Genomic DNA, 27,255 nt, shown 5'->3' with positions numbered 1-27,255 from the left:
TTGGAGCTGATAGGGAGCTAAAGGAGAAAAACAAGTTGGTGACAGTGTCAGGACAGTGGGCCATAAGCAATCCATGCACAGCACTGCCAAGCCTAGGTGTAAACAGTGCAGACCATTCCAGGAAGCAATGAATGTGAGAAAAAGGCAGGGTGTGGGCCCAGTGTAATAGTGATAGAACACCCACACCATCCACAATATTGTGGCTAACAGGGAGAATGTGAGTTTAGGATATCAAATTGCAAAATCCAGAGTAGGATCCAGATTTTGAAATGTTCAAACTTGAACAAAGTAAGTTTTGCAATGAAAGACTCTATTCAACTTCCCCCAAAAAGCTAAAGGGTGACAACCTGGGATAGAGAGGGTGGTTATGTTCTCCACCTCACACAAGAGGCAGAAAGCAAGCACATCTCTTCCATACAGGAGCATCACACATCCAAACAGCTCCTTCACACAGACAATAATCCCTCTCTTCATCTTTCCTTCTTTGTTCCTGAGATTATATCAATCCATCACAACTCTCCACCTGGGCAAACTGTCCCATTATGTCTGTTATACTAATGGTGCCATAGTGTCGCAGATGCATGCAGACCTTGAAGACCTCTAGTTCCTCTTGCTTGTTTCCCAGACTGACTGTATTTGTGTAGTTATACTTAGGGCAAGCGTCCCTTTGCTCTGCTTTATCAAATCTTTTATCCAACATGATTCTAGAACCTCTGCTTTTGACCTTGCACACTGCTACCCCAGTTAACTAGGCCATCATTGTTGCCTCCCTCCTTTGTGCTTCCTAATTCAGCTCTCCTTACCACAATGGTCAGCAACCTGGTAAGGAGAGCTGAGTTGGAAAAGATGCTTTTGCTCCACTTTGTCAAGTGGACCCCACCTCTCCCTAGCAGGTCTCAGTCCTGAGTGGGTTCCATGGTGGTAGATGCCTCATTCCTGTTGACACCAAGTGTGCAATGAGGACCTGAACCATTGGAGCTCTGTTCTTCCCTGAGCCCTTCCCTTCACTCATGGAGACAGGTATTGTGAGCATAGGTTTAGGTTCTGCCCGCCTAAAAACATGTTAATACACACTATTAGTTTAAGCTCAATGCTTCCAAACCCCAGGACAGAATTTAGCTACAAAACTCCCTCTCTGCTCAATAGGATTTGTGTGGTTACATTTTGGCAGAGTTGAAAATACTCACACACACATAGAACAGAACACATGGACACAAGTATGATGACATCTGAGAATGTCACTGCTTGTGGTTATTCTCTGAGTCCACTGGGACAGACACCTCATCTCTCCATGGTCTTCAAAGCCAAGTAGGACTTTTTTGTACATTGTAAAAATAAACAGACTTCTATGAAGAAATGCTGAAAACGGCCCTGGAAAACTGGACCCAGAATCTTTCTGATCCTTGCAATTGCTACTGGCAAACTCATTTCTGTGGTGGTTTTCCCTTAGAAAGATCCAAAAACATTTTCTTCTTGTCACGGAGTAGCACGTGCATTCTAACGAGTTACTGCTTTTTTAGTAGTTTCTTGCAACCTAGTGGTTTACACATACCACTGGCACAAGTAAAGAAGAACATTTACTGCACAACTCCCAGGCAAAATGAGAGCATGGAAAAGTGCTGAGCCATGGCCCTCTTTGTTCCCCTGTGCTACCCAAGCTTTCTCTTCTTTCTACCTTTCCTACATCTGCTCCTTTATTTCCCATCTCCACAGAATCACAGGATTGTGAGGGTTGGTAGGGACCTCTGGAGATCATCTAGTCCAATCCCCGAGCCAAGGCAGGGTCACCTAGAGCAAGATACACAGGAACACATCCAGGTGGGTTATGAGTGTCTCCAGAGAGGAAGACCCAACGACCTTCCTGAGCATCCTGTGAGCTTTTTGTCCCCTATAACTGCCTGCAAAAAAAACCACCAAACCTCTGATCCCTGTGGGAGATCATTTGGCCCATGCTGCTTGTCACTAACCAATAGCTCTGGAAGGGAAATGTCAGTCTTTTCAAGTCCAGCATATGCACACAGGGACAGCTTGCTTTGAAGGTAACAGCCACATCAAATAATCCTCCCTGTAGGTCTCCTCTCTGCCAAAGCTGCACTCTCTAATCAACAAGCTGGAGAAAAAGTACATAGCACACTTGCTGCAGTTCTGTGGCAGCACATCCATTACTGATTTCATAGAATTATAGAACAGCCCAGGTTGGAAAGGACCTCAAAATATCATCTGGTCCAACCATTCACGAGAAAAGGAACCTGGAAGAGATTAACAAGCACCCCATCCAATTGCATCTTTAAAATCTCCAGTGATGGGGACTCTACCACATCCCTGGAGAGGCTGTTCCGGTGAATGACTGTTTCTAATGTAAAAATTTCTATGTCAAGCTAAAATTTCTCTCAGTGCAACTCATGATACCTGTTGCTCCTTGTGCTCTCCATGTGACTTCTCAGGAAGAGAGCCTCAATTGTCTTTGACAATTCTCTTCACCAGGAAGGGTTCACCTGATTCTTTCAGTGGTTTTTTTTTTTTTTTTTTTTTTTTCATGGAGGAGGTCTTCTAGCCCTTCATCCATCTCTGTGGCCCTCCTTTGGACTCTCTCCAGTATGTTCACTTATTTCTAGAACTGTGGGGACCAGAACTGGATGCAGTTCTGCAAGTGCATACTGACAAATGCTACCCAGAGTGGGATAATCATATCTGTATCTCTGCTAGATTTCCCCACTACATTCAAATTTATTTCCTCATTTCAGTCTCACTCCAGCTCTGTCACTGTTCCATCTGCTTGGAGCTGGAGCAGAGCACATACTTATGGCTGTGCCAGGTGTGGAGCACCTGCAAAGGTTAAAATCCTGTCCTGGCTGGGAGGAATGTCCATGAGGAATCTCTCCTTGTTTCCACAGATCTTGCAAGCTGTACAAATACCCTGCCATTTGGTAAGTTATCCTGGAAACAACTATTCCACTAAAACCCCAGAACACCTTTTTCTTGCTAGGTTTATGGTATAAGGAGGCTCCAGGAAGACCAGAAATTACAATTTGTGCTTACTAAGGGCAAAATCATATCATAGCAGTACAAAAACTTAAAAGGCTTTTGTTTATGTCTATTTCACAGGGCCCAGTCTAAACCAACAACTCAGGACATCTACCTAAAGAATAACTTCTAGACACTGAAATTTGGGAGCCTGGGTCAGGGCCCAGTTACTCTGCAGCAGGGTGTCCACCTCACACAAGTCTTATGAATCAAGTGGTAATCTCACATTGCTTTTCCTGAATTTGGAGAAAATAAGTGTCACTGTGTAGGCCTGGTCTCCAAAGAGATATTCCTGCTTGTGGATGGCATATGGGAATTCAAAGAAGTTCAGGTTGAGTTCACTGGATTCAGTTTTAAATGTATTTTTATTTAAACTGAATCCTGTGAGCTAGTAACTGTCACAACTTACTGTGGTGAGGTAGGGAGACATAACTCACAGTTTATAGATTGAAGGCTGAGGGACAGAGTTGAAGTACACTTGGATATACTCTTTCACTTGAGACTTAACAGCTTAAACAGTTACGACCCTCTGGCTGTTGGTTGCTGTTTTAATTCACACTGAAAGGCTGAATGGGCCTCACACAGAAAGTCACAGTATCACAGCCAAAGAGGCAGGGGGCAGTTAACAGCTGAGAAACAATAACTGGAAATTAAGGGGCTAAAACTCTTTAAAATCAGTCACAAGAATACATCTGGAAAGGGGAGGAGAGGCCCAGATCAACTTACCTACCTTCACTGCTTGCAGATAAAGCTGATACTGCCCAATTACTCAGTGATTTTAGTGTGCCGATGTAAAGGTTTTAGGCATCAGAGAATGGACTGCAAAATTACTACAAACTTTGCCCTCTCAAACACAGAATAATAATTAGAAGGCTGGGAGGGGGAGAATAACAGGGCAAAACTTCCATTATTATTTTAGTGGGCTGGAAGGGAAAGCACTATGGCAATAGTGCAGAATAAAATTGGTACAGTGGTTCTCAGAACAGGTTTAAAATTAAGTTTACCATGTGTTTATAAAATGTGAAGAGAGAAGTTAAACAATACTCACTGGAAAGCTAAGGAGATCTTGAAAGCCTGGCCTCTCCTTTTTACCCTAGAGGCTAAATGCAATTCCACAAATACATGACTGACCCGAATTCTTGGGGGCACTACAGTCATACTGAAGAGAGCTATCTACAAAGTCTATATGCAGGCACACACAGTGTCTAGGCTCCTCTCACGGTGCATGAGAAAAAGCCACAGCTCCAATGGACAATTCTTCTTGGAATATAAGTCACCTTTTCAGGATGCTCTCTATTAATAACAGAGGAGCTGCATAAGAGCACACAGAGACCAAACTTTCAGTGATTAAAATGAGGTGGAATGACTGTTATGACTTCTTTAAAGGAAGCTTCAGCTGTCACTAGCTACCAACCTCTATCACCACTTTGCTTTGCTTCTCCAGCATAGGATTGATTACCAGCTCAGAAAGTGTGTCTGTTTTTCTGTCATTTGACATAATGACTCATCAAGGTGATACCAGGATAACATTTTGGCAGAGAAACAGCAATTCTCTTGTGTTTGATTGTCTGCTGTAAAAAACATGGAAAATAATTGTCTATCAGTTCTGTGTAAGACTGTGATGGAGCACATATATATTACCTATGTGATGATGAAGAACGTGAAATATGTAAAACATTACATGAATATCACATCGTTCTCTTCACCTCCACTCTCCTCATCCCACCATTGCTCAGAGATTCACTACCATGTCCATGAAAATGAAAATAATCAGAGTATGTAGGCCAACAACTATATGTATACAGAAATGGGTTTTCTTTATAACATTTGTACAGTAACACCCTCAGGGATTACCCTCATTGCTTCACAGAATCTGTCTTAATTGAACTTTGGGATTCATATCTAACTTAGAATTCACTATTTCCTTCAACTCAGTCTAAGAATTACTGACTACCTTGTGGAGCCTAACAGTACTAGTAGCCTGACTGCACTGCATTTTAGTTTGCATTTCTCTGTGAAATTAATAAAGAAAAAATCAACAAATTGTTCCAAAGACATTTATTTCTTTCTTGTACATGAATTAAAAATAAAATCTTACCAAAAAATAGAATCACATTTTACTGAAATACATCATTGTATTCATACATCAAGCATTTTTTAATGTAAGCTAGAAAAACAGAAATTTCATCTTGGACCCATATAATATTCGTGCAGAACTGCCTAGAAAACGATGTTAAAATAAATATTTTTTCCTTGAAAAGGGAAAGTGCACGTTGCTTAACCAGACAAGCATAATAGTAACAAAAATAATTCAGTGCAAATTTCTAAAATAGGCATTCAGAAAACATTTACTTTCATGTATGATTTCTAAATAGTTAAAAGTTCAGGATTTTCATATTCTGAAAGAGTTGATCCAACTCAGTTGAAAAGAAAGTTGATAAGCTATTGCCTCTGTCTTACAATTTAGTTTTCAGCAATGTCATAATAAACTCTTCTTGGAGGTCTCCTTTAAGTTAGGCAGAATTTGCCAGAGTAGATGTAAACTATTTCTTTACTTCTTATCTAGAATGCTTCAAATATATTCAAGTTTTAGAGCTTTTGGTCATTTGCTGTAGGTGTCTGTGAACTGGGATCACAGTTAGAATTTACAGAAGTACACAGTCATTATGTTCAAAATCCTGTAAAGTATTAATTTAAAAAAGTTTTCTAGCGAACACTTAGATATTAACAGTACTGTGATAAACAGGTATTTAAAATAAAAACGTCAGACTACATCTGACACAGATCACTTAAGGATCTCACTAGCATTCATTTTCTGCATGTTTTATGTAGACTCAGTTTGACATTTTAGTTGAAACTCACTCCACAGAAAGTGTCTCTTACATGAATAAAAAATATTATAATTAGGCCTTTTTTTTTTACCTTAAGGATTACATAGGTTTTGATTTAGCTCCCAATAAAAAATGTACATGTTATTTTATACACATTTATAAGGTTTCAATCTCTTAGAATAAAACAATTAAAATAAAAAAATACAGCCTCTCCATCTGCCCTTCTGAACATACAACCCACCTGAAGCTTTAGCACTTAAAGAGTCGGACTGTCTCCACAACCCAATCTAGGTGACACCTTTGGACAAAATCATGTAAATCAAACTCAATGAAATTATTTCAAAAAATGTAAATGTCCTAAAAAATCAGAGTTAACTTTTTTTCCATTTTGGTTGATTCTGTGTCTGAACATTGGACTTCTAGTCCATAAAGGACTTTGCTGGATTTGGATAGGTTTTGAAAAAGAAAGCAGAAAATTGCATACAACACATTTAGCTATACAGCTTCTAAAACTTGTAATTATTGCCACTAAAATAATATATTCTATTAAAAATTAGTATTAAAAGGGAAATTAATAGAAAATGCAGTATTTAAGACTTGCTCAAGGATGCAGTTGGTCTGACCTTGCAAAATACTTGGGCAGGTGCTTAATTTTAAGCATATGAGTCATTGTGCCAAGAGAGATTTTATGGTGAATACTAATGCACAAATATGAGACTGGCTCTTCCACTTCAAGATAAGCACGGATGTAAGTGCTTTTCTGGATATGGATCAGGATGCTCAGCACCTAACAAGACTTTAGGCGCTGATCCAGCAAAGCACTTACCCACATGAACAACACTGCTGACTTTAAGATCACTGCTCATGTGCTTAACATTAGGCATGCTCGTAAGTGCTTTCCTGGAAGGGCCCGATAGACCAATAGTGTATAAGCTATAAAATTTGAAGCAGTGCATGTTTAACACACCGCATATTTAACAATGTTAATCTGCTGAGATTTGCTTTTTCTTGGAACAGGGCATGTCTAACTTCAAGCATTTACTTTCAGAAAGAGTGTAAAAAAAGCCTTTAAAAGCAGCTTTGAGATTATGGCAAGTTAAAATAGTATTAGCAAGTCTCCTTATGCTCCTTTCATTTCTTCTTTGCATGTCTTTTCACAAGCATCTACAAAGGAAAGAGAAAACTCCAGTCATAAACATTACTCTATTCAAATAAGCGCCCATGTATTTAATTTTCCTCTAATAAACATTGTCAGATGCAACTGAACACCTGAAAACAAGCATCACTGAACTCTTCCAGATTTCAGATCTGAACACAAATTCTGCCAACTGTGCTGCCTTTTCCACTGAAAATATTCAAATCACCAATTGTCACTTCAGACATCTAAGTTCATTACTTAAGACTGAAAATGATGTGCCAGTTTGACCCTTACATATCCCTAAGTCAGTGCTTGGATTTCCATGCCCACTGATGTCAATCCATTTGTTATGTGAAGTCTAAAAAAGTGAAAATGTAAGAGCTGCTTAATCCTCCAAAAAACAACTATAAAAGCATAACAACTCATCAGATATTTACATGAACATGCAGAGATGTCATGTTAACCCAGAAACAGAAATAAAGTAAAACCACATTTCTATAATGGTGCTGGCATATTGTTTCATACTACGCTAAAAAAGAAGAAATAGCAAAGCAGCACTTCATAATGACCTACTGCTACTGCTGGCCAGGCAGAATAACTATATTTAAATCCTCATTGTGGTAGGAAATATTGTTTTATGCACTTGGCACCATAAGCTCTTCGTAACTTCTTACAGCTACATGTTGAGGAAGTTTCAAAGTTACTAAATGTATTTCATGTTTTCCTAAAGGGAAAAGAGTTTTTGTTTTCACATGAAAGCTCTAATGACTTTTGGAAATGGGCTTATTTTTTTTGTCATGCACAAATTCCTGTTCAACCAAAAGCACAGTCACTAATAAAAAATCACTGTTGTTGTAAGTTACAGCATAGCTGACAGCTGAAGTCGAGATGTGACACAATGCACAATGCATCTATGCACAGAGGAAGAACTCTAGACTTAGCCCTTGAGTGTGGCCACAGATGTGAAAGTCATACATAGACTAAGAAAAAAACCCATGTGGTAGTCCAGATCAGAAGTCAGCATGAAGGCCTCTCATCTCTATCATATTTGTCCTCTTGTTCCAAATTCTAACTAAAGAAACAGGTATGTTTTCTTAGAAGGTTCTCGAACAGTTCAGTCATAGAAAAGATGCATTTCCAAAACTTATTTCACAAAACTTTTGAACTATTAAAATGCAAACCCCTAAAAAGAGGAGATTTAAATATCTGGAAGAGTTTCTACTATGTATATGTTCTACCTCCTAATTACTGTTTCTAATGTACCTCTCTCCCATTCTTGGTTTTCCAATCAAATACCCATCCCACACTTGTCTGCTTTCTCAGCATCTTCTAGTGCTCAGAATTGGCTTTCCATTACTAGATACACAACTCCTTTCTTCTACCAAAACACCCCCTTTACATGGTGCTTAATGCACAAAACTTCTTCATTAACATGACAGTATGTGCCTGTCCTTTTTACTTTTTTTTCCCTCACAGTATTATCTGGCATTTTAGTGATGTTGAGGGGTTTCTTTCACTGTCAAATAAACTGCTGGGCTAGGCTGAAAAATTTTCAAAAATTTAATCTTTCCTGTTCATGATTGCAACTGCTCATTCTGGGCTCACCCAACATTAGTTATCATTATTATTCCATAGATTTCCAAGTATTTACCTCTATCTGGAATTCTAACCATACTGACTTCCCCAAACTACATCCAAAGCTTCAAAAAACCCCACCAGTCTGAAAGGCATATGAACCCCAACAATAACTGCAAAGGACACAGCAAAGCTTCTTATTTCTGGCTGGAAGAAAATGCCATAGAGCTCTTCAACCTAACAGACACCACTGTAATTCAAGGGTTGCAAAAGGCAGCAAGTAAGTCTGAAGAAGGAAAATTGTTTAAGTTACTCAAAAGGAGAACACCCTAGTTTCTCTGAAACATTATCAAAGGATACAGGCAGATTCTACTGAGCTGAAGTAGCAAAGAATGACATTTGTCTTTCAAAAATACACATTGTAGCTCATCCACAGTAATGACTGAGGACAACTGGTGGATGCAACCAAGTGTTGTGAAGAACTGACTAGATCTGTACAAATGATCACAGTGCCTCCATTTCTTTTTCAATTCCGTAGATCTGAAAAGTTGCAACATCAGCCATCCCTCCAAATATACAGAAATACTCTGCAATGAGGAAAGAACATAGAAAAGAGTGGGTAGTGCATTTTAAGTAACAGTACTACCTTGTGCAAAACTTCACAAAACTAAACCTTATCTAAGACGCTCATATTTAAGCTTTTGAATCCAGCTCCAAATATGCTTTTTAAAACCCCCCCACCCATTTTTGCCTTTAAATCAATCTTTCCCTAATTATTTTCATAAGGACCTGGGAACTAAACACAAAAATACCCCTACATTGCTATGTGCTAAGAGATTTATCACGTAAGCCAAAGAGATGCCGTAACTCTAAGGATTACAATTTATATAACAGGAAAATACCAAAACCCCTTAAGAAATGTCCTGAAATCTAAACTAACTCTTGAAACATACAGCAAATACAACAAGCACACGTTTGTTATACAAAGCACTTTATTGCATTACATGTACATTGACATTTATTGCAATTCCTTTCTAGCATACTGAAAACAACCCAAATCCCAATATAGACAGTATCTTTGCCTTGATAAATTGCCACCAAAGACAATGCTTACATCAGCACTTAGACTTGTGTCAAAATAAAAATGTAACAATGCCATCTTACACTCACATAATACTGTGTAAAAAATTTCAGAAAGTCTCAAAAAATAAGCCTCCTTATGAATGCAAAAAACAGATACAAGGAGGTCACATTTTCAGCCTAGCATGAAGTGTAATGGAGCTCTGTGGTGGCCTTGACTGGGCTTGCCCTAGAAGCAGCAGCAGTACAGTATGATACGATGCTAGACAGAAGACAGGACCATGGTAAAGCAGCTAGACTGTCTTCCTGAGCCAGGATGGAATATCTGCATAGTACTGCCTGGCCTCACTAAGGCACAACAGCTCTGTGCCATGCTGCCTGATGGACCTCCTCATCACACTCCACCAGACACACCCCACGTACACTATACATAAAAAATCCCCCAGGAGACATCTTTAACTTGACATAAAAATAATCATTGTATAAAACTCTTTCAAGAACAGGTCTTTATTTTGATGCTTTAGGTTTGGAGCTGAAGAAGGTAGAAATGGATTTCATTCCACTCTTATCAACTTTGGCCAGAGCCTTCTGTGCTGCAGACATCTTGGTGTTTGGCTGTTAGTGAAATGATAAACAAAAACAGTTAAACAGCAACTCCATAGAGGGGGAATATATGCTACAAACTCCTAAGTACAGAAGTCAAGCAAGAATTGCTGTTTTAGTGTGTAACAGTAAAGATAATATTATGCAGGCTTGAATTGTATGAAAAAGACCTTTAAAAACAAATTTGAGATTATTCAAACTGAAAAATACTTGCCAGGAATTACTTAACCTCAGACAAAGATAGAAAACCAATTACAAGGGCAAGGAGGTGAAACATCTTTCCTTTCTGCAGAATGAGGTATCCCAAATCAAATGTTTTCTTTGGGATAATCCCTGACTGTACATTAGGAGGAATAATGCATACAATGTAACAGATGCATACTGTACCCTCCGACTCAATCTCGTGATTATGCTGTCAGCAAGCTGAATTACACACTTGCATTACAGATGATGAATAATTCACACTGATTTACTATCAAAGACTCTATGCACAGTGAAATAATGGGAAAAGAGATGGAAGAACTAGGAATGAAGAAAGTAACTAACATTTGCAAAGTACTTTTGAGGCCACTGGAACAACTTCCCAGACTTCTACACCTAAAACACATTTTATGAGCCACATTTTATAGGACTGATCTCTTTTCTTTCTTATATTTTAAAACATTATGTTTTAAATCTGTAGCTGCTTTCCCTATTAAGAAAACTTTGCATTGACCTTTCTTTATGATGCTCCTCAGTCTGCAGGACTTCACAATTACAATACTTGGGATCAGCTAGATGGTTATGGATAGGATGGAGATACGCAGGAACAGTATGACTGTCTGTGTTACTCTACAAACAAAACCACTGCCAAAGTATTTAAAAAAGAGCAGCACACTGTACAGAGTCCAAGAGCTATCTTTTGTTTCCCAGATTCTCTCATCAATGTGCTTCATTATTTCAGAAGTAAAACATATTTATATTAAAACGAATTACCTCTCCTCAGTTAATTCTGTCTTTATGCTAAGTTCAAAAGCTATAGGTATATAATGGGAGAAGGGGGAAACATGCGTATTTTAAACTATTTATCACCTTCACTTAGGGGGCAATCCTCTTGCCTCAGAACTAGAATGTGCACTGACTATAAAAACTTTGGGGGCCTTGGGGGGAGGAAGGAATGCATCTGTCACCAGCTGCTTCTCTTTGCAAAGGGCTAACGAGTGGTCAGCATTAGGTCACAAGACAAGCACAGTGGGCCTTTTTGGTTCCTGATGGATTGGAGGAAGATTCATTTTATTTCAATGTTCAGAGAAATAAGCCAGTACAAGCCTCACAACTTTGGCACACACAGACAGGATCTATTTCTTTGCACATCTCTGTTGCTCTCCTAGGAAGAGTACAGTGGCAGGCACTGCTGGACTCAGATTTGAACTGGCCTCTAAACTTGCACTGGAGCTGGCAATCAGTAAGTTCTGTGTTGATTTAACTTCATTAAGTTGACATAAGTAAGTGCACGAGCAATATTTCTAGGTAAAAATAAGGCCTGTCTTAGCATCCCTTGGAATTTAAGCAAATGCTGCCATCTTCATTTCTTTTTCAAGTAACTGAAATTTAACAGTTGCTATCACTAAGCCACAGGATTTCTTATCTAAAGATCTCAAAGAAATCTGTAAACATTAGCTGAACAACTTAACACATGTGTCTAAGTCTGTAAGGTTCACTGGAATGTTCACTGGTCAAATACAGCCAAGCAGTAATAGTATAGAAGAGTTCAGAATGGGAAATTAAAACTGTCTAAGTCAAAATTAAATCTGAATAAAATGTTCAAAGAGATATAAGATACAGATATAAGACAATTTTGTATTTGTTTTTCTGATGTGTTTTGGAGGAGAAAGCTAAGCACTCTGTGCTAATATTTTATATTAACCTACGCTTTAGCAAAACATGCATCAGTGCAAGACTTGCTTACCTTTTTGGTTTTCAGATTGTCACTGTTAAGCTTAGTATAGTCTTCTTCTGGTTCCACAGGGACATCTGACCATTTCATTTTCTGAAACGTTAGAGTGAGGAAGTTGCTCTGTCAACCACTTTTATGATGTACACACATGGAAGTTCAAAGCTTTGGCTTTATAATGTAACCATAGCACCAAAACAGGACTGGCAATCAACTGAAGAATCGGCAGCAAGAGTGGAAAATTTCTCTCTGCAATCATCTTCTTGACATGTGAATATATACTGTCTCTACAGCATTCAGAAGGGATCGTTCCGTGTCATGGGAGGCATTTTCTTCCTAGTCTTCTGAAGAATGACTTTTAGAAATCAGCCATGATTGTGACTTTAGAGTCAGAGTCTATTTAGAGAACTTTAGGGAGCAGCTGCTGAAAGTTAGTGCCTTACAGTCAAGGAACCTAGACTCTGGTCCCCATGATCTCATGGAAACGTGCAGCAACTCCAGTGTTACCAACACAAGTGGATCATCATGTAGTCTACTATCTGTTTGTTCATGGCCTTTAGAGTTAATTAGTTTCTACAGTTTGGCAACAGTGAAACACTGACATAGCTCCACTAACTGCTTCATCACTTGAATCCAACAGCATATTATGAAGTTTGACTCTCCATGTGCTGTGTGCCTTCTAACTTCAGAAATAATGCAAGTGAATGGTTTTCGGCACCTCACATGATCAGGCCGTAAAAATGAATATTTCTTTCCATAAACTGTGAGCATGTGTTTAGTTTAAAGGTAAAAACTTTCTGGTATGTTTCCAAAAGGAAAAAAAAAGTATGTAGTATTTTACAGCACTGCATTTTTATTATTATTATATATCTGATATTACTACCCTGTCCTTAATATCCTGTGAAATCTAGACCATGGCCTTCCTAGTTTTTGTGCCAAAGAGAGCGATTTTGCAAGCAACTTGGATGGTACCATACATTTTAAGATCCTGTTTTATTCATTTTGTTTATGGTGCTTGTGATATCTCTCTCTCTCCCCCTCCCTCTCTCTCTTTGGCACAGAAGCCAGGTCTGCAGCTTAGATTTCTCAGCTCTTAGAACCAGATCCAACTGCAGCCTTTTCTTTTGATTTCAATGGAATCTGGATCAGGCTCTCTAGGAGGCTGTTTACTGTGCTGTGATTACATTTTCAAGTGACAATCTAATGAATAATTACTTTTCTCCTCTTTTTGGAATCTGATAAACAAGTTTTTAAAACTTACTATAAAAATGTTTGCATTTCAGCAAAACATTTGCTGTTTAGTTGTAGCAAAGCCTACATGATCTTTGTAAATGTCTCTCATCATTTGCCAATGGCCAGACTCCCTGTGCTGACAAACTGGACAGTATGATGGTTACAACACAAAATCAATGGCTTAGAATTAATACAAAGAACATGCAACTTTGATTGAATCATTCAATCACAAAGTCCAGACTGTACCCACTTTGCTCTTGTTCTAAAAGAGAATGTCATTGATTTTTTGCTAATCACTGATTTTTCTGAATCTCTCTTCCCTTCAGAGTTTAACATAACTTCTAAACATGCAGTTACTTTACCAAATAGGAAATATGTTAGAACCTCCTTCTTTAGTAACAATCATATATTATGTCTGCCAATGCAGCTTGCCCTCATGAAGAGAAATGTCAACCCAAGTGAATAAAAATGGTCTGAAGGACCCTAGTTGTTTCAGAATACAACTCTACCTTGCTCCTCTGAGATTGTTTTAATCCCTAAAGTTGCAAAGACTTAAACACAGCAAGATCATACACACTCTGGTTAGTGCTCTGGAAATCAATCAGATCCTCAGCAAGATTTCACTGCCCAACAACTGAACAGTTCTAAGCCTCATTTCCTCTGTAACCAAACTGCTGAAATAAAACTGTTTTTAAAAATAGATTCTCAGAACTATCCCAATGGTATAAAAGCTATTCATACATAATATGTAATGTACATCACATGCAGTTTAATACAGTTACTCTAATATGCTTATACAGCTAATGAATATCAGTTGGCTCTTGATGTGTGCTTAATATTTCTTGCAATGCATAAAGATAATTCTTAACTGAATCAAAGGGCCAAGTAACCGTGCAGCCAGAACAACTGTCCAGCCACATGGAAATAACATATCTACAGATATACATTGGAGAACAAATGCTATTAATAACAGTAGGGCTCAATTATTTCTGTATGTGCTAGCTGACATGCTGCTTAACAGAACAGTCACTGAACCAGCCAGAAAAGAGGTTATTTTAGACTTTGTTTTGGTAAGTAGCATCGACATGGCAGGAAAGGCCAGTGTAGCAAGTAACTTGGTTTCGGTAGACACTGAGTGCCTCAGTTTAAATTAAATGGAAAGGATAATCAAAAGTGGGGTTTTTGGTGCTAGAGAGGAAAACTTAGCAAACCATGTGCCTTACTTGCCTAAGGCAAAGCAAAGGGACTTGATGTGTGAGGAGGACACTGGGAATGTAGAAGAAAAAGAAGTGATTTGGGATCTTTTACTTCAAACAAGGTAAAAAAATCTTGAAGGGAAGAACTTCTCAGACTAAACAGTATGAAGGTGCCTCATTGCTCACACAGATGCACACATATTCCACGCCCCTCCCCCCAAAAATCCAAATGATACTAGGTGTAAGCAGAATTCTACAATGAATGGGGAAAAAAAGACTGCCAAAAAAAAAAAAAAAAAAAAAGAAAAAAGAGTTGGTTTAGGGGTCAGGTAATACTGGGATTAAGTGAAAGCTGCCAAAAAGTCAAGCTGAGTTAGACCTTGGAAAGGGAATTAAAACAAACAGTACAAGGTTGTTTAGCCACAGAGGCAGAAGGGAATTAAAAAAGAAAAAGTGAAGCTGCTATGGTGTAAGAATTGGATAGATATTCAAGTTAATCTAGATGTAAATCCAAAATGGAAGAAATCTTTTGCCTCAGTAAATCACTTTCAATAAAGATTGAGAGGTTAAACAGAGGGGCAGAAAAGAGACTAGAAATCCCCCTATTCAAGGTAGAAGTAAAACTCAATTTGCTGACCCTGTTGGGAGACTGCTTCAGAAATCACAGAACTAGAGGCAAAACCTGGCAAATGTTCTGTCAGGTAGGGACCATATTGTTGCACAATACCCAAAAACTCATCTATATGTAAAGACGAGGAAAAAGTGATAGTCGGCCTCAGGAGAACAGAGGGGGAGGAAGTAAAAGAAGGAAGAACAATTAAAGAGTAAATGAACCATTGAATCATTGAATGGTTTGGGTTGAAAGGGACCTTAAAGATCATGTAGTTCCAACTCCCCATGCCATGAGCACAGACACCTTCGACTGGACCAGGTTACTCAGAGCCCAATCCAGCCTGACCTTGAACACTGCCAGGGATGCAGGGATGGCAAGTTCACAACCTCTCTGGGCAACCTGTTCCAGTGCCTCACTGCCCTCACAGTAAAGAATCTCTTCCTCATAACCAATTTAAAGCTACCCTCTTTCAGCTTGAGGACATTCCTCCTTGTGCTATCACTACATGCCCTGGTGAAAAGTCTCCCTCCAGCTCTGTTGTAGCTCCCTTTAGGAAACAGAAGGTGCCATAAGGTCTCCCCAGAGCATTCTCTTCTCCAGGCTGAACAACCACAGTTCTCAGCATGAAACCTAAACATAGGTAATGCCTACTGACTTATCTTTACTTTCTCAAATATAACACATTTTCTGGTGACAGAAAATGTGAAGGATTGCCAGAGGACTTGACATCATGCCACTTAATCAACTGAAATTATAGAAAATAAATACCATGTAAGAATTTTAAGGTAGGTAGACAACTGGGTAAAAGGGAAATAAAGATAAATAATGCAGAAAGGGATGTCACTGGATCAGATGGATATTACTAGTGGACTGCCATGAACAATACCTATTCAAAATGTTCATTAACTGCTAATTAAAGATAAGAGAATGCTAATATTTGCTGAGTGTACACCACTGAGTAGCATTATGAATAGCTAAATAACTTTTAACATTGTGAAGGAAAAGCCAGGGTATCTTCAAGACTAGAGGTATTAAAAACAGATTAAATGTACAGAAGTAAAATATCACGTACACAGCAGCTAACTCAATGAATTTCTTGTAAATATGAATACTGATCAAGTCAAAACTGAGGAGAAGAAAAAAAGCCAACTGTGTGTCTTAACTGTTCACAGCATGACTGAGAGCTATCTGGTACGTCATGCACCAATAGAGGCAAGTGGGATTCTAATCTCTAATGGGACAAAGTACTTCTAGATAAAACAGGAAGGGAAAAATGCCATCATATTATATGCATAAAGGTTTTATCAGAAATAAAAATATATTATTCCGGTCACCTGCTTTGAAACAATTGAATTCATCTTGGAATAGGTGTAAAGAAATGTTGCTGGCAACGAAGAGGAAATGGAGAACCCATCTTACACAACCAAGCTGGCTTCACAAATGAAAATACAAAAGATGTATGTTTTCTCTTTACACATTGAGAGAACTAATGTTAGGGAGGGAAAAGAGCCACTTAAATTTAAAAAAACAATGATACAGTTAGCACAAAAGCATAAGGGATTAAATTGGCCATGAATAAATTCAAGGTGGAATTTACAGAAAGGTTTCTGAGCATCAGAGGAATGAGGTTACAGAACAGTCTTCCAAGTAATGGAAATAAAAAGTCCTAATGAGACTCACAGTGAAGAATGGTCAGTGTACGAGAGATTATCCAATATGGTTGTCTGGAAATCCATGACCCAGAAGGTCCCTTTCAGGGTCCTCATAAATTATATACGAAAGAAAACCTATGAGGTCATACTGTCCCATCAACCTCAATAAAACTAAATAAGCAAAACACGTATGAAAAGACTGCTGACCAAACCCATAAAATATGTCTCTCTCTTTCCCTCCCCTTTTTTAAGCAAGAAAACCAACCAAAATATTCCTTATTAAAAAATATGAGTTATCTGGTAAATTTTTTGTGTTGTTTTACACTGGCTTTCACAAGGCAAACTTACTTACTGTATTGTACCCTGTGCCTGGCCTGGCCTAGTTTTAACAATATATCTGAGAAATTACCTTACAAAACAATGTATCCATCAATATATTCATGTTCTCCTACCTTCAGTGGTGGCTCTGATGCTGGGCTTCTAAGTTCTGGAAGCCTGCAGAACAAAAGATTTCAAGTTATAAATTAAAACAGGTGGATTGCAGCAACCTAAAGAATGTAACTCCTTCTTCACAAAGGCTACTTTGATATGCTTGCATATGGCAAGTACTTGCAAAACAGCAGCTCACAAACTCTGTATTTCTGACTCATGACGCTGTTCAGCTTCAAGGGGGGCGTCAAGGTACAAATTGTACACCTTTCCACAGGCAACCACAACAGAACCCTCTCTGAAAAGAACTGAACTGAGGAGTAGGTGCAGAATCCCAGTGATGCCCCAAGCAAAGGCTCCTGCCGACAGGGAATACCAAGATGAGGATGCTGGCTCACCGTCCAGATTTAAACTAACACATGTTAGATATGTAAAGTCAAACCCCAGCAGCACTGAATGAGTAGGGAAAAGGAAAAAGAGGACTGGAGATGAGGACCGTACTCCTGGTTCTGCTGCTCATGCTTACCAATTCTGGACAAAATGCTTTAACTCTTTCCGTTTCCTTCCTGCTTGTTTTAAAATAAATAGGATGCATTACTTATGGTTTCATGATGCAACTATACTAACAGACATATCCAACTTAAAGATTACATCTCTCCATCAGCTCATGGTCCTTAACATCATAGGAAAAACAGAAAGGCATAATCTACATTTGAAAAATCATATTTAAAGTGTGACAAATATAAATTTTCTTGTGTCATTCACTGCAACCTTGATGAACAAATCTCAGTATTCAATAGAAATTACAGTAATGCATGCTATATAAAACTATTAGCTAGGTTGGAACAATACTTACCCTAAGTATTTCAACAACTCCTTACTCAGATCTTCAGGAATATATTCTGATATTAACCCATGGGCATACCGTATGTAGTCTTCAGGAATAGAGTAGAATGGGGAGTAGAAAGGAGAAAAAAAACCATTCATGTTATATAATCAGGTTGTTTTAGCCATGTTGCATATGCTACCATAAAGCATAAGGTTGAATTAATAGTAAGAGACTGTGATGCCTCCCTGTGTTGAGTAATTTATATGACACTTGTAGGTTTATTTAAAAAGTAAAGACTTACTACACTCACTTTGTCAGCATATGTTATTAATATCTGCTGTATGTACCTTACAAAAGCTGTTCACTGTCTGAGAATACTAGATATCCTGTATTTTTTTAAGAAATTAAATTTTACAAACCTGCAAAAGTAAAAAGCTGACTCAACAGAACATGCAATCATTAATTTTAAAGCATCTGGATCTTACAATTATTTGGCAAGGGCTTCAGTACTAAAGAACATTTTCTGGCTTCAACTGAAAACAATTAGATGAGACAATGAGTCTATTTCAAAGTCTTGTACCTAATTTTCAGTACTTTATAGAAAATGCCAAGGCCTATCTAAACATCACTGGCAAGATGGGATAATTATCTGTGGAAACATGAACTACTAGAAGCTGTTTTCAGTATAGGGCACTCCTGCTGTAAATGTTTTTCTGAGAGACTGGGAAAAAAAAGTGACCCTTTTATAATATGAAGTCCAAAACCAGATCTTTTCCGGTCACGTTCTACACAGGCACTTACTGATCATGGGCTGGATTTTTTAAACTTGCTGCTGTTGATGCTGCTAGGGAGTAAGTACATCTATGTATGGGAAGCATTCACCAGACAGACATTAAAATCTCACCTCTGAATTCCAACCACAACAGGCCAGCTTTTCAGCTCACATGATTACGCACTTGGAGAGTTCAGAAGCACATGGTATACCAGCATCAGAGTGGCCAAGAACTATTTTCTAGTGCCAGAGATGTTTCCCCCCCTCCCCTTTTTTTTTATAATATAAAAAGCCCAATGGAAACAGGCATTGAAACAGGAAGTATTAACAAACTGTCACCAGCAGATGCATTTCAACTATATTCACAGTAACTTTTTAGTATCACTTCTCCTTCCTCCACTGCCTAGAATTTGTCAGGATTTGTTACGCTCTAAGCCCACTTTAGGGTCAGCAGAGAATAAGATATAATTCCAACACAAGATAACTTCATCTCAGCACTTAATATGTCCAATTTATTGCTTAGGAAAAATATTCCTATCATTTTACTCCTTGCATTATGACACTGAATGGTAGTCTCAGTCAACTGCCATTATTTTGTACTAAATACAAAATCCATTCTGTGTGTATTTCTGCCTTGAAGCAATCTTTACTGTCTTCCTTTACCTATTGCCTTCTTGGGAGTCTATGTTCTCCCTGGTCTAGCTTTGTTACTAACCTTCTGTCAAACGTCAGGAATACTTGCACACCTCCCTTTTTTGTCTTCTGAATGAAATATTCACATGTCATATGTTAACACCCCCTTACTTCCATATTTGCCCTCATTATATGCTTCCGTATTTTTCCGCACAACACCTACATGTTCACATCTATTTATAAGGTAATGAAATTTCAAAATATCCCTATGAAAGCAGTTTTTTACAGAAAAAAATTTGCACTGTCACGGCAGTGAAAGGATTGGACAAGAAAATTAGTCTTACTAGAAGCAAGTGTTGAGTAATGTCCATTTGACTTCCTGGTTTTCACCTTTCCACATACAGTGGTACTACCTGCAAAACTGACCTACTTTAAACCCCAGTATTCCTTATTTCAATGCTCCTCTCTTAAACATCAAAAAACAAGGCTTTTAAAAAGACTATTATATTCATGTCACTGTAAGTAAGAAGCAAGGTCAAAAAAGCCACTGCAGATGAACCACTTAATTACAAATCTCAGAGAAAAGGTATTTAAGCACAGTCAAGATGGTTGATGTCAGCATGCTTTTCCCTTTCTTTAAAAAAATGGGGGTGGGGAAAAGGATGAAAAGTTACTGTGAAGTCACTCACAAGTTTTGCAGCTTTGCCTCTTTTTAAAAACCATATATTACAATCTCTGTTCTATAAAACTGTCCAGCTGCCTCTTAAATCTAATTTATGTTGTTTCCTTTGATATCATTACTTGGTAGCTCATTTTCCACTTTGTCAGCAAGTTGCTTTGTTTCTCCTTAATTTTCAACAGCATGAAGACTTCTGAATATCTTTGTAATAAGAAATAATTTGCTTCTGTTCATCTTGCTCTAAACTTCTCTTAACTTTCATTAACATTCAAAGTATTTATTCTGAGTCCATTTTCAGGTTTCTCTATAGAACTTCATATCCCAGTAACATTCGGGATATTGCTCTCCCCAGCAAAAAAGATGACTAGAAGCAAACAGGATCACACCAGACTTTTTGACAAAGGATTGTCAATTTCAGGGCAATTTGATACACAGCAGTTTTGCCCTTAATAATTATACATTTGTGCATTCTATCCATTTGTCACATAGAGCAATATTTGGACCAGAAGCTTTTTCTCTGTGACTGTGACATCCCAAGATCCCTTCATATTTCTGAAGAATTCCATGAATGCTAATATTCTATGCATCCTAATAAAAATAATAATAAAAAGAAGCATGTTCCAATACTGAGACACTTACTGGGTGGATACTTATATATATTATAAATATGTGTCCTATTGTCTATGACAGTCTCAGCTGAGCAAAGCACTTCAACATATATTTCACTGAGAAAAATGCTTTCTTCTTGAACTATGGAGAAGTCAAGAGAATCCCAGCTGAGACCTGCTGTTCATTACAATGTCATCCAATGAAGATACCAAAGAACTTGGAAAAGCCAAGGCACACAGTAACAACGTATACTGAATTTTCTGTACGAGGAATAAAGGTACTGCAAAAGCTAATTTCAATACATTTTAGTTTCTAATCATGTGTTTTATCTCCACTTAGGTGACTTCACAAAAATGGAATTCAATACAATGTTTAGTTTTCTTACCTTCTTTAGTATCTGTGATCTGTTTATTGTTGATAAATGTACTTGCAAGTACCCTTTCACCTACTGGTATATTGTTGCTTTTAAGTGCTTTCATTGTTTGATTAACCTATAGAAAACCAAAGAATGAAATGTCTGTATCAGTATCACTATGCACATGTTCACGCAGTGACAAAGCTCTTGTAATTTTGTTTCAAGCATATAAAACACTCAAGTTATGGACTGTGGTGAAACTTAATACACATTTGTAATGACTAGCATATGAGCTCAAAAAACCCAAAGAAACTAGCATATCTTTGAACACATTGCCTTGGCAACACAGCACCAGGTTTGTAGCACCCTAAGATGAGATGTGCCACTCAGATTTAACAGCCATGATTATACAGGTGAGAAATACACCTGCTCGCAGAACAGAGAATGCATGAGCTCAGCTGGATTGCAGAGGCAGTCCTAGCAGAAATCAAAGATGAAAGACTTCACAGTGCACTGCCATTTTGGATCCAACAGAGAGATAACTGTCAGAAGAAGAAATTTTAAACACCACAAACAGGTAGGTACATGTTCAAATGTAAATATTCAGGTAATCATTCCAAAATAGGTATCCCCATGCCTCACCACTGCAGGAAGCAGAATAGATTTTGTGCTTGTATTGACTACTTTAAATGACAGGGTTTTCTTGTATCATGTGATGCATACCACCTTTTTCTACAGAGTGGCATCACATTAGGGGCACATGTGTGTGAGTAGCATGAAAATTCACCTTCTTTATACCAAAACACAGACCCCATTAAGTTTAGCTTTAACAACAGCTTATTTTTGGCATTCTGTACAGACCTCTTGAACAGCATGATTGGATCAAGATAACAGCAACCAAACTAGGACCATTCTAAGTGACTCTGCCAAAACTTCAGGAAACACATTTTGTAGCACAAAACCAAGGCATTTCTGTCCAGCTTCAAAGCATGGCAGAATTTAAAAGCTGTAACACTCAAAGCTCTACTCTAGCCTATCTACGTAGGGGATGAAGCAAAGGGCAAGCCCCTAACCTCATGCAAAAACTACAGCAATAAGCTGACAGCATCTTCTTCTGCCTCCCCACACCCCATGAATCCCTTTCGTGGCCAGCCCTGTCAAAAACACAACATGTCTTATAGTATCTCTAACACAGGATCACACTCCCCAGTGTGACAACTTTACTGTGATGTGTGTCCTTCTTGAACAGGACATGTACCTTGAACTGAGGCACACCACATGGCTCATATGCAGAAATGGACAACCTAACAACCATTTGCATTTTCAACATAAAGCAGAAGAGAAAGACAATACCTTTTTCTTTAACCACTTCAGTGTCTTCTCTTGGCTGTATTTATGGAATTTCTGACTGCCAATCTCTAAGAAAACACAAGTAAGGGGAAGAAAGTTATGTCTGGTTTGGATTGCCTTTTCAATGCATTTAAAATCTCCTAAAATTGTAGATACAGCATGAAAGTTGATTTGTATCTTGGACATGTTTGATATCAGGGCAGTACGTTTCAAAAATATTGGGAACATAGAAAAATAAACAGAATGAGCTGATAGGCATGAGTCTGAACAATTTGAGAATTCTTTAATTAGGATCTAATCCAGCAAACCACGTATTTTATTTATTTATGTGTAATCTTGGGCTGCCTGAATTCACTAAGACTCTTCTTAAGCCCTTGCAGTTTGCCAAACCTTCACTGCCCTTTGTTACCAGGTTGGCCATTTTAACTACATAGTTCACAACACAAAATGTTGGTTCCACAACTGACTTTAAAAAAAAAAACAACAAAACAACAAACCAAACCAAAACATATTATCTTCACTCTTTGATTATTGAATTCCAGCACCTAGTAGGGGGCTGGGACAGAGTTGGTTACTGAACATAAATCCACCCTTTCAGTAAACCCTTTCTCTATCAGTTCTCCCCTCTCATGTCACAAAGTTACTAAAGCAGAAATTTTACTTCTCTCCCCCTTTTACATAATCCAGTATAATATCAAAAGAAATTACAGAATTCAAAATAGTGAAACACACTTGTTATGGGAGGAAGTACATGATTCATTTATGATTTATGGAGCAACACAAATTAACTCAATGATGTAATTCAGTGAGAGCTTCCCCTGTCATAACTAGAGTATCATGAACACTTGCTGTTCACATGTGATCAGTTATCTGGAGATATGTGAGTTCACAATGCTGAGGTAAAAGAGAGAGAAAATTACAAAGGCTCGAAAAATTTCAGTATAAAAATTCAGTGTCACTTCACAGAAAGCTACATTTGGGAAATGGAATGAGATGCCTAATAAGATTACACAGGAGATTCTGGAGCCCACTCTGTTTCAGTTTTTTTCCTTAATAAATATTTCAGTAAGTTTTAATCTCCTCTATACCATTCCCATAAATACCTACATCTGTTTCATGTCATTTACTGATACAGTGTCGTATTCCAAAACTCAGTTCATGAATTTTCCTTCTCCCCTTGCAAACAACAACATATTATTTATGATTCCTTCAGCATTTCCTTCTTTGGAGTTTTATCTTGGCTCTTTCAAATTGCATATAAATAGTGAACTATTGTGTGCTCTTTCCGTATGCATCATAGCAGGCATGGAGAGGTTGAGGAAAGATGTTTACAAGACAAAGTTTAAATCTGCCTCAACAGTTGTAAAATAGCAAAATGCAAAAATTCTTCAGAGCAAAAAATGAAAAAAACTAATATACACTTTGCTTCATCATAAGTTACAGGTAAAGTAATTAGCTGCGCCATTGCTAGTTGCAGCCTTTAGGACTTAGAAGCTTCTAAATAGCTCTGAAAGAAAAGAAGCAGAAAATGGAGCAAGGCTCTGGATACCTGAACCTGCTTCTCAAAGGGCTAACACGGTTTGGGTTCAAGTACAATGAGTACAATTTGTGGATTCCTCTCGTACCTACAAAAGTTCGAGGAAAGGACATCCTTCAGGCACCATCCCCAAACCTATGCTGGAAAGTAGTTCTAGTCTGGATTCCCAGGCAGACTCCCCCACAACAGCATGATTCAGAGTGACTCAGTGAGAGAAAGGAAATGAAGAACTGTGAAGCCATTTTCATTAAAACATGTGAAAAATAATTACACTGAACCCTTCAGAGATCACTTTGTTTGAAAATATTTTGTGTGCTTGACAGTTTCGACTATTAAACTCTAGAAACTGACAATATTTGAGACCTCTGAAGAATTAAAGTGAGTTATGAAAGTCACAAACTGCTGACAAAAGGATTCAATATTGGAACGTGGATTTAACATGTGATGCACATTTGATATTGGTGAGAGTTAGTGACTATGTTTGATAATATGAGTATATATTGGAAAGCCTTTTGTTCCCTAATGTGTCTGGTGCCTATAAAACTGGTCTGAGACATCTGGAAAGATTGGGTCTAAGAAATACAGATGGAATATAAGTGGTTCTACAATTAAATAATATGTTCAGCGATCGGGTAATCGCTGTGTAGACTTGGAAGTTTCCCTGATGTATTGTTGAGCAAACTGCCTAAAGCACATTTTAACATCCATTTTCTCAGTGTTTTCCATAACTCTGAAACTCCTATGGCCCCTTTTTTCCTACCTTCTGGGAATACAAGCTTGGCAATATTATTTGGTTATTCTAATCAGGTAAGTTTTCTTGGCTCCTCATGTTAATCACATCAGACAAGATTACAGTGCAGCTTTTGCCTTGCAAAATGAAACAAAGAGTAACACTCTAGAACTGGAATTCCTAACCTTTTCTTAAACCTTCTCTATTGTACTTTCTTTCAACATCTGCATTCATTAGCAAACAACCTGCTTCACCTAGATTTAGTGAGTTGCTATACACCCTTTTCCCAACTACTAAAGCAGGTAACCTAGAATTTAATTCAGCTAAATGAATTTTCAGTGACCTTCATCTAAGGCCAGGGAAGGTGGATTTTCTGCTAATTCAGTAAGTGTAAACTGTGAGTGCTCTGGGATAAGAAATTGTTGGACAGATGTTAAATGACTTATGATTAAATTAAGAGTGAAATAATTATATTGTAAGGTTCTGTCAAGCAGAATAGAGCTGCAGAAGCCTCAACACAACAGATACATCTTATCCTAACACTCTACTCCTTAAACAAGAAAGACTACAAAGTGGACAAGTCTTAAGAGCTAAAAAAAGAGTACCTTAAGTCATAATATTGGTATTTTTTACAGGCAATAAAAGACATGAGAATATGAAACACATAGAAGTGGATTAAACAGAAGGGTGATCTGTACATGACAGACAGGCAAGTGCCAATAGGTTTGTTGCCTAAAAATACTCCTGGTGTTCTACAAAAATAAAAATCCTTAGAACAAATCCCACTGTTACTTTGAATCCAAATGAAACCTGAATAAGGAAAAAAGCACCATGTACATGCAGGTACATGCCTAAGAACATCCAAAAATATCACATAAAGCCGATGTGTGCACATGTGTACAGCTTTTGTGACAAAAGCAATTTTTACTTTACATTTCAAACCAAAGCCCAGGAAGTGAATGTAACTCCTTTAACAGCTAATATAATTTGCTGGCAAAACACAGATGAATAGGTGTACAGAATTCATTATTGAAAATGCAAAAAACCAAGCAGCAAAGCATCTTTGCTACTGTCCAACAGAAGCCAGTTTATCAGAGGATGCTCTGACAGATAACAGCTACAAATATAGTATCAGAATGGATACAGAAGGTAGACCAAGACAAAAGCTGCCAGGTCCTGCACTTGGGTCACAACAACCCCACGCAGCACTGCAGGCTGGGGGAAGAGTGGCTGCTCAGCTGAAAGGAACTGGGGGGTGCTGGTCAACAGCCAGCTGAATGTGAGCCAGCAGTGTGACCAGGTGGCCAAGGAGGCCAATGCAATCCTGGCCTATATCAGAAATAGTGTGACCAGCAGGACTAGAGCAGTGATTTTCTCCCTGTCCTTGGCAATGGTGAGTCAGCCTTGAATCTCGTGTTCAGTTTTGAGCCCTTCACTTCAAAAAGGACATTGAGGTACTGGAGCATTTCTAGAGAAAGGCAATGGAGCTGGTGAAGAGTCAGGAGCACAAGATTTATGAGGAGCAGCTGAGGGAACTGGCCTTGTTCAGTCTGGAGAAGAAAAGGCTCAGGGGGGACCTCACTGTTCTCTACAACTACCTGAAAGGAGGCTGTAATGAGATTGAGGTAAGGGTTGTTCTCTTATGCCATATCTCAAGTGAAAGACAAGAGGAAGTGGCCTTAGGCTGTGCCAGGGAAGTTTCGTATTAGATATTAGAAATTTTTTTTTCACTGAAAGAGTGGTAAGGCATTGGAATAAGTTGCATAGAGCAGTGGTGGAGTCACCATCTCTGAAAGTGTTCAAGAGGTGTCTGGATGTGACACTTGGGGATTAAGGGTTTAATGGGTTACATGGTTACCAGTGAGAGTGTTAGGTTGATAATTGGACTTGGTGATCTTGAAGGTCACTTCCAACCTTGATGATTCTGTGCGTGGAAGTTAAATAGCTCTTCTCTCACTCCTAGCTACTTAGCCAGTGTTAAACAAGTTATAGGGCACAGCAATTGCTCAAAAGCTTAAAAACACTTTTCACTGCAAGTACTTACCACTTTACAGGAAGGTAAAAGGGGGTTTGCGTTTCAGATGCACCTGTCTCAAGGAAGCCTGCATTAAAGGAAGGCTGTCTTAAAGAAGCCTTCTCAAAGGCAGAACTCACAAAGAAAAAGGTTAATTGGTCCTAATGATACCAAATATAACTGTTTTCTGAAGGTTCTTTCAGAAATTTAATATTACATAATTATGTACTTATAGAGGCACATAATTCCAAGTAACCCAGTCCCAGCAGAAGTGTAACAGCCTTGCTGCTCAGATTTTCTGCTCTGTGACACTTTTCAGTGGAAACATGTCTTGCCCTAAAGTTCAAATGCAACTGCCCTACTTTACTGCATGGTCACCATATCATACTGGAAACACTTAAACTTGTGCAGGAAAACTTGCAGCTTTCCCACCCCACACA

General features: G+C 38.3%; 1 protein-coding gene across 6 annotated transcripts in view; it reads right to left on the bottom strand.

Moving 5' to 3' along the window:
- Positions 1–5,067: 5,067 nt before the first annotated feature.
- RNASEH2B (ribonuclease H2 subunit B) overlaps positions 5,068–27,255 on the bottom strand; it is a 43,421-nt gene continuing 21,233 nt past the window's right edge. For 2 of the 6 annotated variants that reach the window (XM_071551814.1, XM_071551841.1), the window contains exons 6-11: positions 22,538–22,602; positions 21,215–21,320; positions 18,164–18,242; positions 17,331–17,373; positions 12,200–12,280; positions 9,162–10,263 (exon numbers count right to left, since the gene is read on the bottom strand). In XM_071551814.1, coding sequence (XP_071407915.1) covers positions 10,156–10,263; positions 12,200–12,280; positions 17,331–17,373; positions 18,164–18,242; positions 21,215–21,320; positions 22,538–22,602 — 482 coding nt within the window. In that variant the 3' untranslated portion in view covers positions 9,162–10,155. The other 4 variants (XM_071551795.1, XM_071551803.1, XM_071551825.1 and 1 more) reach the window with 3 other exon arrangements.

The sequence above is a fragment of the Pithys albifrons genome, chromosome 1, assembly GCF_047495875.1.
Source record: "Pithys albifrons albifrons isolate INPA30051 chromosome 1, PitAlb_v1, whole genome shotgun sequence".
Classification (NCBI taxonomy): Eukaryota; Metazoa; Chordata; class Aves; order Passeriformes; family Thamnophilidae; genus Pithys; species Pithys albifrons.
This window is presented reverse-complemented; position numbering and strand designations above follow the sequence as displayed.